Below are 18488 nucleotides of genomic sequence, written 5' to 3' on the forward strand. Positions count from 1 at the left end.
TCGGCCAAGCATGCGCCAGCGCATCCTGGCCCAGGGAGCTGGGGCCGTGGAGGCTGAACCACAGAGGGCAGTGTGTCGACTCCTGGCAGGCAAAGAGGTCCACCTCCGCCCTGCCAAAACGTTCCCAGATGGCGAGAACCACCGCTGGGTTGAGTCTCCATTCCCCGGGATCGGGGTCCTGGCGGGACAGCAGATCCGCTGCCCTGTTGGCGGTGCCTGGCAAGTACATGGCACGCAGGCTCAAGAGATGTCGATGGGCCCACCACAGAAGTTGGCCGGCCACTTCCAAGCACTGGAGGGACTTGGTGCCTCCCTGGTGGTTGATGTAGTACACTACCGTAGCATTGTCCGTCCGCACCAGAACGTGTCTGCCGGCCAGGCCTGGGAGGAAGTGCTGTAGGCCGAGGAACACAGCCCATAGCTCCAGCACGTTGATGTGCTGCTGTCGCTGCCCTGGACTCCAGTAGCCTCTGACAGTCCGGCATTGCCAGACTGCACCCCAGCCTCCCAGGGAAGCATCCATGGTGATGACCTCCCTCCGGGAGGGGATAGCCGCCAGCGGAACACCCCGCAGAAGGTAAGCCCTCCTCCTCTATGGACGGAGGAGCCTGAAAAAAGTATCCGTCGCCCTCACGAGCCTGTGCCCGTGCAGCACCGGGTGGAGGTGGAGATCGTTGAGCCACCTCTGAAGCGGGCGTAAGTCCAGGAGTCCCAGCGGGACCAGAGAGGAGGCTGCCGTAAGCATGCCCAGCAGGCACTGAAAGGTCTTCAGGGCGAGTGACCTGCCCCGTTCGAAGCGGCCAAGCAGCAGGCGGATGTTGTGGATCCTGGTCTGGGAGGGGGTTGCCATCAACGACCTCGAATCCAGGTGCATGCCCAAGAAGGTAGTCTCCTGGCTGGGCACCAGCGAGCTCTTGTAATTCACCCTGAGCCCCAGCTCTGCGACATGTGAGAGCACAGTCGCGATGTCGGTGCGGGCCTGAGCTGCTGACCGTGAACAGACGAGCCAGTCGTCCAGGTAAGGCAGGACACGCAAACCCCTTGCCTGAAGTGGTGCCAATGCCGCTGCCAATGCCGCTGCCACACACCTGGTGAACACACGGGGTGCCAGCGATATCCCAAAGGGCAGAACATTGAACTCGAAAGCCTGGCCCTCGAAGGCAAACCGCAGGAACTGCCTGTGGTGTGGCGTAATGGGAACATGGAAGTAGGCGTCTTTCAGGTCGATGGTGGCAAACCAGTCGCCCGCCTGGATGTGGTGTAAGACATCCACTGTACGCAGCATGCGGAATCTCATGGTCTTCAAGTGGGAGTTGAGGGACCTCAGGTCGAGGATCGGGCGGATACCGCCGTCCTTCTTCGGAACCAGAAAATACCTGGAGTAGAACCCACCTTGCTGTCTCTGCCGGTCGACGGGAGAGATTGCTCCCTTCTCCAGGAGGGCGGAGATTTCCTGCCGGAGGACGAGGGACTTCCCCGGATGGCTCACGGTGGTGTGTTTGACCCCATGAAAACACGGCGGTCGGCGGCAGAACTGGATGCGGTAACCCTCGGTGAGGGTCACCAGCACCCAGGGGTCTGGGGTCAACGCTTTCCAGCTTTGGAGCTGTTCGCTGGAAAAGCGGCCGACCGCTGGCGCGCTGATGTCAGCGCCGTCCAGAGCGCCCCCGTCGGTCACCATGGGGGCGACGAGGAGCGGACTGGGTGTAGGGAGCGGCACCGCGGGTCCGGGAGGTGGTGGGGCGACGAAAGTCATCAACCCGTCTGGTCTCCTGGCGGGTGCGTGGCCGAGACAGAGTCGGTGTGGGCCCCCTGGAGGACTGGGCAGTATTGCCATGGCGGTGGACCTGGCGGAGGCCAGCAAACTGCTGCCGCGCCTGGACGACCTGGGCACTCCGGTCCAGGGCTTGCTGAGCGGCCTCGCCAAACAGCTCCCCGGGGACAACAGGGAGAGCGCGCAGCACACGGCGGTCGGGCTCGGCCAGAGGGGACTGTGCCAGCCATATCTGCCGGCGGGCGAGGGTGAGATACGACATCAGCCGGCCCAGTTCCCGCGACGAGTAGGCAAAGGCCTGGAGAGCCGCGTCGCACAGCTCCCGTGATGCCGCGCTCGTCCCCTCCAGTGTCTGGGCGAGGGCCAGCAGCAGATGGGACATGGAATTGTCAATACGACCCATTCGTGCCGCCGTGTCGTATCCCCGCACGATGAGGTCATCGGTCGCACGGCATTGGGTGCGGGGGCATCGGGCGTCAGGCCGCAGAGCCTCGTTGGGTGAAAGGACGAGGGCAGCCACAGAGGGCTCAATGTTGGGCATCTGCTGGAGGCCGTAGGTAGGGGCGTCCTGCATTGCTGCCAGGGCCCTGCAGTCACTAGGGAGGTGGGAAAGGCGTCTAGGGTCCGCCCAACACCTCTGTAACTCCTCGATGTATGGGACCGAGGGCGGAACAGACAACGAGGAAGGCTGTGTGGAACCTCTGAAGAAAGCGCTCTGATGCTGGGCCACCGGGGGCGTGTCCAACCCCAGACGGGCCAATGCAGCCCTCAGCGTTGGCTGGATGGATGAGTGTCCGCCTTCCGACGCTGCCACGGTGCCATGGCTGGTGGCCTGGGAACCGGCCGGAGAGGTGGAGTCGTGACCAACAGACCCACCGCAGTCAAAGCTCTCCGACGCCCGGATCGACAGTTCATCCAGGCCGCGTGCATCAACGGCCGGTGACAGAAGCGGTGGTGATGGTGAACGGTCGGGCTGCCAGGCAGAAGGGGTGGCTGCGGGAACACTGCTGCCCTGTGGCGGAGGCTGGAGATTCGCCAACAGGGCCTTCATTTCCTCCAGCTCGGTGGACATCACCTCCACCTTCCGAGCCAAATCGTCCGAGCGCTTCTTTTTCGCCTTAGAAGCGGAGACGCGTGGGGGAGCCCCACGGCGCTTGCTGGGCCCCGCTGCTGCAGCCGGCACCATGTCCTGTCCCCCCGAGGCCCGGGGGATGTCAGACGGAGGAGCCAACCGAGCCAGCCTGGCGGTCCGCGCAGCCACACTCAGGCACATGCAGTCTGCGCAGGCCATGTCCGTCAACCCCTGCCGCAGGTGATCAATACCCAGGCACGAGGGGCACTCGCGGTGGCCGTCCTCCGGCTCGAGGGGGGCCCGGCAGTTGGCGCAGCGAGAGAATAGGTCCATGACACCTGGCTGGCAGAAGGCAACTTAAAAAATAGGGCGAGAACACCCCAAGTAAGTATCCCAAAATAAACAATCAGGCGGCAATGAAAAACGACCGGGCGAACACACCCGTGGTCGGGAATATTAACAAGGAGAGGCGCCGTGCGCCACAGAACTGATAAACAGCGGCGAGAAACACCGCTTTAATTTAAATGAATGAAAACCGCTTACCTGAACGAAAGCAAGCCGGCCTCCAGCGGTGAGGACACCGCCTCGGAGGGCTAGTCAGCTAACTCCACCGAGCAAGAGCGCTCAGCTTAATGGAGTAACAAACAATACGAATACAACACCCAAGACAGCCGGCCCGTGAGCAGGCCTGAGACAAGGCTACACAAAATAAGGCGGTCGGGAATATTAACAAGGGTAGGCGCCGTGCGCCACAGAACTGATAAACAGCGGCGAGAAACACCGCTTTAATTTAAATGAATGAACCACTTACCTGAACGAAGCAAGCCGGCCTCCAGCGGCGAGGACACGCCTCGGAGGGCTAATCAGCTAACTCCACCGAGCGAGAGCGCTCAGCTTAACGGAGTAACAACAATACGAATACAACACACAAGACAGCCGGCCCGTGAGCAGGCCGGAGGCAAGGCTACACAAAACAAAAGCGGTTGATAATGTTAACAAGGATAGGCGCCGCAGAACTGATAACAGCGGCGAGAAACGCCGCTTTAATTTAAATGAATGAAAACCGCTTACCTGAACGAAAACAAGCCGGCCTCCAGCGGCAAGGACACGCCTCGGAGAGCTAATCAGCTAACTCCACCGAGCGAGAGCGCTCAGCTTAACGGAGTAACAAATCAACGAATATAGCGACAAGAGAAAAGAATTGGTGGACTTAACGCAGTTTCTTGGAGGGTGCGTAAGCACAGCCCCAACCCTACGGGTAACGAAACTAACACGCGTTTTGTCCAAATTCCAACTCGCAACCTGCAAACGCGAGAAGATGTAAGAGGTCACTTCCTGGGTTTACCGGTCTTTTATGCCGGGGTCACGGGGTGACGTCACCCAGGTCACACGTGACTTTGTTGTTACTATTACTCGACCTGCACGTTCGTGTGATGGATATCCATATGCTGAAAGCACCGCCTCTGGCGGTCAGGAGAAACGAAATAGAACTACTGACACATTCACAACGTTTCCAGACGGGGATTTAAAAATGACTGCAGCCTACGTTATGCTGGGGACTGCTTACTATGGACAACATTACATGTAGTTTCAGCGAGACTAGTTGGTTGTAGGCTAATTCAAGTGCTTCCTTCCGTAAGCTAAGTTTGCCTGGCTACACAGATGCAAATGGACAATTTTAACGAGTAGTAGATGAAGAATGTAAACATATAATGATGTTGTGCTTTTGCAACTTGTGTGTTTGTGACTTATTGCGGCAAAAGCAGCGTGTCCTTACCTTGAAGTGGGATCTGTTTCTGCCCGAGTGCCCATACGGCCGCCTTGAAACAGTTCACACTGTTTAGCTACGCGTGTTGATTGGCTGTATCCCTTGTGCCGCTTCTGCCCGAGTGTCCGTACGGCCGCCTTGAAACAGTTCACAGCGTTTAGCTACACGTGTCGATTGGCTATATCTCTTCTGCCAAACAAATCAGATGTTGTGGTGGGCGGGACCGTGTTCTTGAACTCAGAGAGGCGAGTGCAGGAAAGGGCGTGCAGTGGCAGTCGCGTTAGGAAAGAAATGGCTGCAAAAAGGCATGTTATCGGCATATCGGTGGAAATTATGGCCGATACCGATAACCCTAAAATGCAGAATATCGGCCCGATATATCGGCCAGGCCGATTATCGGTCGACCCCTACTCATCTTAGGTGGGGACTGGAACTGCACCACAGACTTCACTCTGGACAGAACTAGTGAGGAACCACATTTTCATTCATCTACTGTTTTAGGCAGAATAATTTCACATTTAGATTTGGTGGATTCTTGGAGACTCAAACACCCAACAGTTAGACAGTACAAATGGGTTAAAGTTAACGACAACAGGGTAAGTGCAGCCAGGTTAGATCGCTTTTATATCTCAGTCATTCAGGTCCAGGTTCGTTTCACAGATTATCACCTTATGAGCTTAGAGTTAATTACCTCCTCTGGACAAAAAAATCAAATCTTATTGCCACTTTAACAACAAGCTGCTGAAAGACAACATTTTCTGCAGCAATTTTGAACAGTTCTGTTTAAGGTGGAAATCTGAGAAAGCCAGCTTCATATCTCTGAAGCAGTGGTGGGAGGTTGGAAAGTCTCAGATATGAATTTTTTGTCAGCAGCACACATCCTTCTCTACAACACAACTCAAAATATCCATTCAGCACTTGGAGAATAGTATCCATGACATTGAGAGTGGCTTACATCTGAATAGAGCTGGGCGATATGGCCTAAAAAAAACCTTCGATTTTTTCACAAAAAATCCGATTTTCGATTTTAATTGATTTTTTTCCCCCTACTAGAAATCAAATTACAGATGACAAAGAAATGGTTCAAAACAAGTTTTACCTTTATTTTGTTTTCTTATTTTTTATTTTTTAGTTCGTATACAATACAATTATACGAAACAATCACAATACAACTACACAAAAAAACAGAATTCAAACACAACACCGAATTTAAAATTGAGTGAAAAACCAAAATTAACAGTGAGGAATAATGTGTATATGGAGATGTCCGTGTGTCTTTGTGAGTGTATATAAGGAGTAGTACTGACTTACTGTTGGACTGGGGAGATGGAGGCTAGATCGCAGAGAAGGAGGGTTTCAAAGGAAATGAGTATTATTATCTTTATGTAGGATAATAATAAGAGAAATAAGAATAGGAATAATTTGATTAACTGACTGATTATACAGATTGCCTGGGCACCCAAGTATGACCACGGTGTCGTCCCGGCCTGCACAAGATATACCACAATGAGACGGCAGAGGGAAGGCCCTGCGTGCTAACCAGCCCATGGCCCCCAGCACCCCCCTCCCCCCCACGACCCACCACACCTCGACTCCAGACCATCACGCAACACGCCATATTTGTCCTATGTAAGAATGTAAATGGCTATATTGTGGGCTTTCTCTAATGTATTGCATTAAAAGAAGTGTGCATGCAGGGTGAGTCTCTGCCCAGATTTCCCTCTGCACGCTGCAACAACCCTGCGTACTCATATAGATATATGCCTCCTCTAAATTGTGTTAGCATTAAAAGAAGCAAGGCGTGCAGTGAAACACCTGCAGAGGCATCTGCATGCACGCCTCAGTTGCCCTAGTCTATTTGTTGTTCTTGGTTATTGGTAGATGTATGATGTATGCAATCTAATGTGTAGTGCATTTAAAAGAGAATAAGGCATGTTGCGTATTGCCAGGAAGAGGTATGTGTGTGCGCGCAAAGGGCGAGTGCGTGGCAGGGGCCCAGAACCCATGAATAACCCACAGCACCGACCAACACCGGTCCCACATGGCAACCCGACAGGACCGAGCCGCCCGAGCCACCCATGGGGCTCATGCAGAACAGGGATGAGTGATCCCTTTATTTTGTTTTCACTTAAATTTCCCCTATGGGGTTAAAGTGCAACCAGAAACCAAAAAGAAGCCAAAAAACAAGCTTGTAGATGAGATAACATCACGATAGCATCTGTGATTGCCTTCCACCGCGCCCCATTCTTATCATAAGGCACACAGTTCGAAAATGTGTCAGGGACGGCTGCTTGCTTTACTTTGGATGGTGTGCTAGTGCTGCAGTTGTTTTCTTTCTGCTGGGAGCAGCGCTTCTCCCACTCCGCTGCATGCTTCTGTTTAAGGTATTGGAATAAATTCGTCATGCTGCTTCCTTTGGAAGCAACAGTTTTCAAACACACCTTACAACGAGGACTTGTTTGGTCTGCGTCCGACACCGCAAAACCGAACCAATTCCAGATCATGGAGGAAGTTACTCCTTTCTTGGGCACAAGTTGCGGCTTTCCCCCAATCGCTGCCATGTTGTTTGTGTGTGTCTATGGCAAGCGCGCGGGAGGAGGGCAAAAGTGTCAGTGCCCGATCCGTCACTGCTGCCCGATCCGTTCTGCACATGCGCAGAGGGGAGCGTCGGTGGCGGAAGTTAAAACTGAGAGAAAACCGATTTTCATAAAAACGCATCGTCCTTAACTGTAAATTCGAATTAATCGATAAAATTGATTTATCGCCCAGCTCTACATCTGAAACCAACTTCTGCTACCAGAAATTTACTGAACAATAAAAAGATGGCACTTAGAACTCTTTTGGAGGAGAGGGTGAAGGGAGCTCTGGTTAGATCGCGTTTCCAGAACATTAAGGACATGGATGCTTCAAGCTCCTCCTTCAATCTAGAGAGGAATACTGGGAGGAGGAAAATGATGACATTTCTGAAGCTCCCCAATGGGACAGTAACAACAGACCCCAAAGAAATGAGGAACTGTGCCACTGATTTCTACACCAACTTGTTCTCAGCAGACCGCTGCAGTCCAGAGTGTGCTGCCAAGCTGCTTGAAGGGCTTCCACAGCTGAACCCACAAGAGAAAACTGATCTGGATCGAGAGCTCAGTTTGGAGGGACTAACTACAGCTGTCAGTCAGATGGCTTCAGGCCGAGCACCAGGACTGGATGGGCTTACCGCCGATTTTTTTTAAGCAGTTCTGGGGAAACATCGGCGCGGATCGACATGAGGTGCTACTAGAATGTTTTAATGGAGGGTCGCTGCCTTCATCTTGTCAAATGGCAGTTCTCTCCCTTTTACCAAAAAAAGGGGATTTGGCACTTTTAAAGAACTGGAGACCAGTGGCTCTTTTATGCACTGACTAGAAAATACTCTCCAGAGCACTGGCTAACAGACTGAGAGACTACTTGGGCATAATTGTGCACGTGGACCAGACATATTGCATTCCAGGGAGAACTATATTGGACAATCTGTTTTTGATTTGGGATTTAATTGATGTTTGTAATGTTCATGATTTGAACCTTGATATAATTTCTTTGGACCAGGAAAAAGCTTTTGATAGGGTGGATCAGAATTATTTATTTTCTACACTGCATGCATTTGGGTTTGGTGATTCTTTTGTGTCATGGGTGGGTTTATTGTATGGTGGGGCAGAGTGCTTAGTTAAAGTGAGGAGCGGGTTGAGTCTGCCTTTTCCTGTGAGAAGGGGGATTAGACAGGGCTATTACCAGGGTCATGGCATGTTTCTACTTTTAGAGTCTCTGCATATGCTGATGTAAATGTTTTTGTAAGAGACCAGAGAGACCTAGAAGCCTTGAAAGATAGCTTGAGGCTATATGAGAGAGCATCCTCAGCCAAAGTGAACTGGAGTAAGAGCAAGGCTTTTCAGATGGGCCAGTGGGAAGAGGGAACATTGCCGGCTCTGCCTGGAGGTCTACAGTGGAGAAGTAGGGGGTTAAAGGTCTTGGGGGTGTACTTGGGCACAGAAGGTTATCAACAGCAGAACTGGAAGGGTGTGAGTTAGAAGGTGTGTGCAAGGTTGTCTAAATGGAAATGGTTGCTACCCCAGCTGTCGTATAGGGGTCGAGTTCTGGTTGTCAGTAACTTGGTCGCTTCTACGCTGTGGCACAGACTGACTGTTCTCTCCCCACCTTAGAGGTCTGATTGAGGACATTCAGCGAACCATCTTGGACTTTTTCTGGACAGGACAGCAATGGGTATGGGCTTCAGCATTGTACCTGCCAGTGGAGGAGGGAGGGCAAGGCCTCATATACATCTCTGCCCGGGTGATGGCTTTCAGGCTGCAGACTCCCCAGAGACTTGTTGTATCAGGTTGGTGTGAGGTGGCTGGAAATTGCCAGCGCTGTCCTGCCGAAAGCTGGGTGTCTGGGCTACAGTAAGCTTCTTGCTAAGGCAGGAGGACCTGACTGGACTTGCCCCTTTCTACTCTTTGGTTTTAAAGTGTTGGAGAGTACTGAAGGTAACCAGAGATCCTGCTCCTGCAGCAGGCCTGTGGCTGTTGGAGGAGCCTTCGTTCAACAGTCTCATTAGAGTAGAGGTCCTGACATCAGCCAGTCTGAGATCATCTCTCAGAGAGGCTGGATGTGTAAAGCTTGGCCACCTGCTGATGCCAGTGGAGGTCCTGGAGCAGACCAATAAACATCAGACCGAGGCTGCTGTCCAGAGTGGTGGAGGAGATGTTAGGATCATTACCAGAAGGTCTGAAGGCCTTTATCACGGAGGATGCTTCCCTTCCTGATCACTGGGATGAAGCTGCTGAGTACGCCTTTCCTTGCCTGGATGTTAGTGCCACTATTGCTGAATGGCAAGAGGGAGAAGATGGTCTCCTTTCCTCCAGAGCACCACAGCTGGGAAAGTTCGAAGGTTTGGGGAAGAAAGCGCTGTATTGCACGTGTGTGAAAGTACGGAACTTTCAGTCACTTAAGGATATAAAAGCCTCAAGGTGGACTGAGTTTTTTGGCCCAGGCTCGTCCCCGAAAGGCTGCTGGCAGTCCCTGTATAAACGGCCTGTTGAAAAACGGGCAGCTGACCTCCAGTGGAGGGTCGTGCACGGGGCAATAGCCACAAACAGACACACAGCAGCACGCCTGGATCCTGATCACGGGGGAGGGTTGTTTTTCTGTTCGCAACCAGAGACTTTAGCACATTTATTTGTTCAGTGTTCACGTTTAGTTGCACTTTTTGATCTGTTGAGGGTACTGGTTCAGGGTTTGGGGGAGCACTTTTATTTTCAGTTGTTTGTTTATGGTCCAAAGTATTCAGCAAAGAAAGGAAAGATTCACTTACTGATTAATTTTTTGTTTGCCACTGCAAAGCTGTCTATTTGGTTGAGTCGTAAGAACGGGCGTCAGGGGGTGGGCTCTGTGGACGCTGAGCAGATCTGCAGAGGACTTCTTAGACCACGGATCAGAGTGGAACATGGTTTTTACACTTTGGTGGATGATCTTATAACTTTCAGTGACCTGTGGGCTGTAGGAGGTGTATTCTGTACTCTCTGAATCAAGGGAGAGTTGTTGCTCTCATTTTTTTGTGTTTTTTTCTACGTGAGCAATGATAAAAGTTAACTGATACCTTTTGTTTTTACTTTTTGTTTAATAAAGGTTTTCTTAAGTCAAAGTCTCTCTCGCTGTCTGTTTTTGTCTGTCTCTCTGTCTTTCTCTCTCGCTCTGTTTTTGTCTCTCTCTGTTTGTCTTACTGTCTCTGTCTTTGCCTCTCTGTCTGTCTCTGTATGTGTGTCTTGCTTTCTCTTTCTCGCTCTGTGTTTGTCTTGCTCTGTCTCGTTTTTTGTCTTTGTCTCTTTGCCTCTCTGTTGCTGTTTTTGTCTTCCCCTCTCTCTGTCTCTGTGTCTCTCTTTGTTTGTCTTGCTCTCTATCGGTCTCATTTTCTGTCTGTCTGTCTCCCTCTCTCTCTCACACACACACACACACACATGCGCGCGCGCGCAGTTTGAAAGCTATCACTATGGTTATAAATTTCTGAAAACAAGTGGTTTGTTGAACAGTTATTCTTGCTCCGTTTCCTCAGGGGTTGTGAATGTTGTAGCCTGAACATGAACCTGAGGCTCCACATCACTGTCTCCTCATGAAGAATGGAGAAGAGTTTTAGTAAGAATGTACTTAACCATTGTTTGTTTGTTCCCAGGTTTTCTTTGCGTCAGTGCGTTCCGGAGGTTCCAGCCAGGTCTACTTCATGACACTAGGACGCACATCCTTACTCAGCTGGTAAACACTCCCACTCAGCCTGGAATGACGACATCCCTTTTTACAAGATGGCAGCGTCGGGAAAACCTACAACCACCACACATCTAAAGTACAACCAGAGATCCTCAGTGTGACGAGCAGAAACCACGTTACGCTAAATGACCCTCACCTGCTGTCATAAACTGGACTGAGTAGCTGTCAAGAAATTTAGATGAAGAAAAAAAATAAAAATAAACAAGTGTGAGAAAGGGAGAAGGTTCTGGGTGACAGGTTTTATCTTACAGTATTATTGCTAGCCTGTGTACATGTTTTCCTTCTGTAGAAATCCCTGATTGACCAAGTGGTAGAGTGAGGGTATAACTGATGGGGGAAATACGTCGTAGTTTCAGAACAGAAGGTAAAATGAAGCGCGTGTGTGTTTATTCGGTGGGTCCTGGGAAAGTGAAGTGTATTCATGTTATGGACAGGTATGTGTGTGTGAGACGCGTCGAGGACGGAGATGGACCACGAAAGAATATTTTAATGCTATTATTATTATTATTATTATTATTCACTAAATATGCAGATTCTCGTAATCTTCTACCTGTGATTTTAAGGCTCACACGTTCTCATTCTCACTGTTCTCTGTATTCTTCATTTCACTGAAGCCCAAGTCGACACCCTAATTTTTTTTTTTATTTGTATTTTTAAAATTTTTTTTTTTTTTTTAAGTCAGAGAGAGCCACAAGCATGGACTTTTGCATATTAATTCGTGACCCCAACTCCTCCGTCTCACCTGACAGCTGAGCATTGGCACTCTCTCGCCTCTAGTTAGTTTTATAGACTGCGTGTGAAATGACACCTGCTGTGAATGTGTGATATGAAATTGAAAGGAAGTAGTGAGGTGTTCCTTCAGTCATGTGAGCAGATTCAGTGAAATTTTGGATTCAGTCACAGCTTGTGATGAGGAGGAACATCTGACCCAGAAAACTTCTGTTCATGCCATTACGTGGATGACATGACGTGATGTTTTTTTGTTTTTGTTTTTTCCCCTTGGATTTTTCCAGATATATACGATGCACTAAGTGGGAATGTAGTGTGAAAATACTGTCTGTTCTTGTGCTAAAAGTTGAAAGGCATGACTCCACGCTGTTTTATTTTCTTCCTTTGACAATGTTTAACAGAGTAACAATTTACAAACTGAGCCGTCTGAGTCTATAGTGCGTGTCTTTGGAGTTGTTCACCGTTGTACGCAGTCATTTGTGTTCAGCATCATCTCTTCACTGTTCCGTTTCAGTCCAATCCAGACTGTAAGGGTATCTGACCTCCTCAGTGTTGCGTACATTCAGCATGATCAGTGTGATTTTCTCCGCCTTCTCCGTGGGTTCCTGTCAGGTGACCTGCCGCTTGTTGATATTAAACATGTTCCTTTAGAGCGTAATACAGCGTTGTGTGTTACTGAAGGTGTTTCAGCTGTACAGCTTGGTGTATATGTGATTCTGAGGAGAGCAATAGCAATCTCACCACACACACACAGACACACACCCCTCACACATACAGCCTAGTACTGTCCTGTTTCATTGCTCTTCTCTCTGTAGATCTCTTTCAGTTTATAAACTGCCAACATTTTGTCAGTTCTTAAACACACTCTTTCAAAACAACACAGCTGCTGTTACTCCACAAAATAAACACTGCAATGTGGTTTATACATTTTAGTCCTTCAGTATGGACACACGAATTAAACTGATATTACAGCTAGCAGATTTTTTTTTTTAAGAGTGTGTGTGTGTACTATATTTACATAATGAAGGCTAACACTGTGGGGTTTTTGGGTCCATCATCAGATATTTTTCATGTCTTTTCCCTTCAGTTTTACAATTATGCTCCTACACACACACACGGACCATTCACCACCATATTTTTTGTTAGGTGCTTTTATTAAATTGTTTGTATAATTTTATTTAATGCTAATAAGTATTAATTATTGTTCAAGTTTAGATTTCCTTTCAGCTTCATGCAAAAAGATTACGGCTTGCAGTTTTTGCATAAGAAAATAAACCAATTCTGCTCCAATAACAAAAAGCAGAAACTTAAGACCTGACGTTAAGGAACCACTACATGAAACACAAACTTGTTCTGTTGTTTTTCTTTTCTCAGAGCTCCGAGTGCTCCAGTTCTAGATATAGTTAAGAAGCTTAACTATAGCCTATTTCTCTACTGTTCATTTCAGTCTCTACAGCCGTACAGCGAGTCGAGTGCAGTCGTAATGTAGTGCTCACTTAATATAATGTTCACCTGTTGAGGAAAATGTTTACAGATGCAAACGTTGAGCTACACTAATGTTCAATTTATTTATGTTTTCTCTTACAGAACTCTTAGCTTTTTTGTATTGACTTTTTTTTTTGTCAGTATTTCTCTTCTCAGTTGTTTAAGGCTAATAACTCGGACAGATAATGATGTTTAATGGATAACGACGTTTCAGAACCGTTCCCGGCTGATCTGGATGTCTGTGTTTCAGTCGTGGCACTGTATCATTTGTCCTCTCTGTGTATGGCAGGAAGTCCTGTATTTTTCTGATGGTCCTTTTGTTTTTTGGGTTTTTTTTTTTTGTTTTTTTTTCCCTTTGAAAATAAATTCCTAAAGTAACTTAAGGAATTTTCTGTGTTATTTTTTTCCTCTCAAGGTGTTTCTTTTTAAGTGATGAGTGGAAATTTTCTTGATACCGTCATTTGTTTCCTCTTTATTTTTGATGACATTTCTTCCACACTCTTAAAGTAGTTTTTTAATTGAATCGTCAGATGTTCTTGCACAGCAGAATTCAGATTATGGAAATAAATAAATAGAGAAATAAATGAAAAGTCTGTCCACTACCAGGAATTTCTAAAATCTGCTTTACTAATCCATTATTTAAAACTCAGTTTGTTATACATCTTTTGAGAAATCCACATAAGACATCGAAAGCTATCAGAAAACCTGGTTTCCTGTCCTCTGTATTAATGTCCCTCCTGATTTCTGTCAGTAACGGCTTTATCTCATTTATATGAGAAATATCTCTCAAAATTGTGCTCATTTTTGGTGGAATAAAACCAGCTGTTGGTGGTGCAGTCATATCTCTCAGACTCACTTCTTCACAACAAAATGCCAAGCTGTAATTTTTTAAATTTTATATATTTTTAAAATTATTATATATTTTTTTTAATCCTGTTGGTTCCTCATACAGGGTGATTAAACTTGACTCGGTTCGCTGACTGTCTAAAAGCAACTCAGGTTTTGTGAAATCTTCCTGCTGTCCTCGGATCGAATTAATATAAATCGAAAGTAAAAAGTAAACATTGTTTTGTGCTTAAATATAAAAATGCTGTCATATAAAGTTGTACCAGGCTTTTTTTAATTGAAAATATTTTATATGCTTGATAGTATTTGTGGCTGGAAATGAAGTAAATCTGCTGGGTGAGTTTCATCAGACGTGAGATGAAATGCTGACTGCTTATAGTGATGCATTTTCTTTTATGTCACATTTCCTTGACGACCAAGTATGAGCACTTGTTACTGTCATTTGTTGCACAACGTCACATCGTCTTGGGAGTTCCTGTTGTGTGTGAGAGAGAAGGAGAATTTTCATCTTGATGACACAGTCACTGGCATACAGGATGCCACAAAAAATTCTTGGATGACTTCCTACAAAGTGCATTTTTGTCTGTGCGTATGCGCACGTGCATTTGTTCCTGTGTGTGCCCATTGTTTTACATGGGGTGTGTGTAAAATGTATATTCCTAAAAGACCTAAAAAGAAAATCCCAGTGTGTGCTAAAGTCGCAGATTAAGTGTATAGAGGATGATACCCACTCTGACTCACCGCTACTCTACAGAGTTTCCACTGCTTGATTCATGTTTGAACGTGAGCTTCTTAGTCATTGTGCTTATGTGATGAGATTCCTTGTTTATTATATACATACTCAGGTTGATGCAAATACAATAGATAGGTAGATAGATCGATTGATCAATCTCATTGATGAGCATGCAGAGTGAAGGCTAGCCCATGTGTTCCAGTCCCACAGAAGAGCTACTGTAGCACAAATTGCTGAAAAAGTGAATGCTCGTGAAAACAGCAAAGTGTCAGAACACACAGTGCATCACAACTTGCTGTGTGGCTGCAGGATGCCACACTGACTCCTGCATCCCACCGAACGCACCTGCAATGAGCACATGAGCATCAGATCTGGACCATGGCGCAATGGAAGAAGGTGGCCTGGTCTGATTAATCATGTTTTCTTTTGCATCATGTTAATAGCCAGGTATGTGTGCATCTCTTACCTGGGGAAGAGATGGCACCAGGATGTACTATGGGAAGACAAGTGATGCTCTGGGTAATGTTCTACTGGGAAACTGGGTTCTGGCATTCATCTGGAAATCACTTTGGCACATACCATTGTTATAAACCAAGTACACTCCTTCATGGCACCGCTATTCCCTAATATCAGTGGCCTCTTTCAGCAAGATAATGCTCCCTGACGCACTGCAAAACCTGTTCAGGAATGATTTGAGAAACATGACTGAGAGTTTAAGGTGTTGACCTCAAAGTTCCCCAGACCTCAATCCAATCGAGCATCTGTGGGACGTACCAGATAAACAAGTCCAATCCATGGAGTTGTACCTCACAACTTACAGGACATGAAGGATCTGCTGCTAATGTCCTGGTGTCTGCTCTGCGTGTGGCCAGAAGTCCTGATGGTCCTTTGTAATTTAAGGAATGTTACGTGTTTTTTTTTTCTCTCGCTCAAGGTGTTAAACTACCATCTATTTTATGATCATTTTAGTTAGGTTTTCTTTTATGTGAATTGTATTTTGTTATTATGTTGTAAATGAGTCATATATGCATATTACAAATTACAAGTTTTTATTAACAAAATTCTATTCTAGTGTATTTTAGTATTTTGTTTCATAAGATGGTAATTATGAGAGTTTATGAAAACCTAAATGATATTGAACTGCTGAGCCAGCATCGAACACATTCATGTCCGTTTCAGTTTTAAATCGAACTGGTACATACTAAACCTAATTACAAGTGCAAGTGTGTGTGTGTGTGTGTGTAATATATATGAATGAAAAAAAATTATATATATATATATATATATATATATATATATATATATATATATATATATATATATGAATGTGTGTGGACATGAGTGTACTGGGAAATGTACCATTCATATTTTTCATATGAGCTACAGCCAGAACATATTTCTCTGTATGTCACTTGTGAGGAAATCGATGAATTGTTTTGATAAATTTAGGTACTTTTTGTTAGTGAACTTGTCTTATATAATAATTAAAAAAAATCACATGTTGGCTTGAAGAGATGAAGTTTATCATTGTGTGTTGGAAAAACTTGCATTTTTCATATGAAATACGTTGTGGATCTGAGTGACATATTTAAATAATGTTGGCTGGTGTTGAGTGGTATATCAGATATATTCCATTCAGCTAGCATGATACTGAACAAGTCGAAGACAAGTAGCTGAATCGAATATATCTGATATACCATGAAAAAATCCATTATTATTATTATTATTATTATTATTATTATTTTCATACACATTTGATGAAACAATTATAGATTTTACAAAAAGTTAAGAACGGGGGGTAACTTACCAATATTAAATGCTGATTCTGATCGAATGTAATTCAATGTTCTGTCAATCCAGTGTACTGTACAAAGTCAAAGTTCTAACAGTAAAAATGGTCCAAGTCCAAATTGCCTGAACAACAACCCAACTAATATACAAGTTATATACAGGTAGACAGTTCAAGTTCACAGTTACTTTTGGTCGTAGTTAATTGTTACACTGCAGTTGTTCAAAACAAAAAGGCTTTGCTGAGTGAAGTCCACGAGTGAAGTCCTTTTGTAAAAGTCTCCATCACTTTTCCTCACCTCCAAGTAGATCTTTGACAATATTTCTGCTATTACTCTCTCTTCCAGTTTTTTGATGTCCGTTGGTATGTTTTTCTCATGTAAATATGCATGAAGAATATCTAGTGAGGTTTTGGTAGCTTTTCAGGTGTTCAGCATGTCTGTCTCTTTAAATCGTCTGCATTTAATGAAGCAAACCTCGCTGCAATTTTTGTTTACAAACTGTTAGTCACTCGCGAGTGCAGAAGTTTTACATCTCCGACGTGTGTCTTTTCCAGTTTTTCCATATCTTTAATGCGGAAGATTAAATGTGTGAAGAATATCCAGTGAAGTTTTGGTAGCCTTTCAGGTGTTCAGCGCATCTTTCTCTTTTAAATCTTTGGCTTTTAGGGGGCGTCGTGGCTCAGGTGGCATACCATAAATCCGGGGACCCGGGTTCGATTCCGACCCGAGGTCATTTCCCGATCCCTCCCCATCTCTCTCTCCCGCTCATTTCCTGTCCTGTCTCTACACTGTCCTATCCAATAAAGGTGAAAAAAGCCCCCCCAAAAAAGTATCTTAAATCTTTGGCTTTTAATGAAGCAAACCTCGTGGTCATGTTTGTGAACAAACTGTCAGTCACTCACTAGTATGGAAGTTGTACGTCTCCAAGTGTCTCTTTTCCAGTTTTTTGGTGTCTGTTGGTATGTTTTTCTCTTGGAAATATTCGTGAAGGATATATAATTACCGTAAGTTTTGGTAGCCTTTCAGGTGTTCAGCGCGTCTTTAGTTTCAGTTTATTTATTTAGTGCTTAATCCAAGCACTGAATTAACCCTGTCTTCTCTCTCTCCTGGCCGACAAAGAAATGATTGTGCACATGCGCAGCAGAAAAGTTTTGTCATTGGATCTTCACGTGTGATGTGTTGTCTTGACAACATGCAATATTATAACAATATTCCATGCTCATTCTCCATTGGGGAAAGTGGAGTAATATGTGGATGATAAGCGATATTATGATAATATTGCATGGCATCAATAAACCCGCTAGAAGGGAATAGAATACATGTTTTTATTCCATGGGAAAAGTGACCCGTATGTATAATAATTCCTGATATTTCATTCTGATGACATCACTCCCAGTGTTTTCCCGCATGTTGTCAAAATGGAGAACCGGTTCAAAATTAAAATTCTTTTGATAAACTTGTGTATTTTCTTGTGGATGTGCCCATATAATATAAAAAAATCATGACACGGTTGCATGAAGATATGAAGTTTGTCTTCTCATGTTGAAGAATATTTCACTTGTTCACGATACATTCACCACTCAAAGCATATCTTCGCGCAACTGTGTTTATACACACACACACACTATATATATATATATATATATATATATATATATATATATATATATACACATGTGTGTGTGTGTGTGTATCTCAATGTCATCTATCCATAAATATTAAATAATAGTAAAAGACCAAAAGGAAGCAGATATTTCATGAGCTGGTTGTATTTCATCATTTCACATGAACATATTTTTATTTTGTCAGAATTGTCTGCTTGCATCAGTTGTGCTGTTTCGGTTGAATGCTGTGTGTCAACATCAGGATGCAGAATACTTCTGATGTCTTGGTTTTTCCCATAGACACAGATACTACTTGTGTACACTCTGTTCTTCACCCGTGTCATGAAATGTGTGTGTTTATTTGTATGTGTCATGGAAAGCTCAGGAATTTCCAAGCTC

The 18488-nt window shown here is 45.7% G+C and overlaps 1 protein-coding gene across 5 annotated transcripts in view; it reads left to right on the forward strand.

Moving 5' to 3' along the window:
• Positions 1-13499, forward strand: part of LOC132891486 (mitogen-activated protein kinase kinase kinase kinase 4) — a 218427-nt gene extending 204928 nt beyond the window's left edge. For all 5 annotated transcript variants that reach the window (XM_060929103.1, XM_060929106.1, XM_060929104.1 and 2 more), the window contains one exon: positions 10811-13499. In XM_060929103.1, the coding sequence (XP_060785086.1) occupies positions 10811-10894 (84 nt within the window). In that variant the 3' untranslated portion in view covers positions 10895-13499. The remainder of the gene's footprint in view (positions 1-10810) is intronic.
• Positions 13500-18488: the final 4989 nt, after the last annotated feature.

This window comes from Neoarius graeffei, chromosome 9 (genome assembly GCF_027579695.1).
Source record: "Neoarius graeffei isolate fNeoGra1 chromosome 9, fNeoGra1.pri, whole genome shotgun sequence".
Taxonomy (NCBI): Eukaryota; Metazoa; Chordata; class Actinopteri; order Siluriformes; family Ariidae; genus Neoarius; species Neoarius graeffei.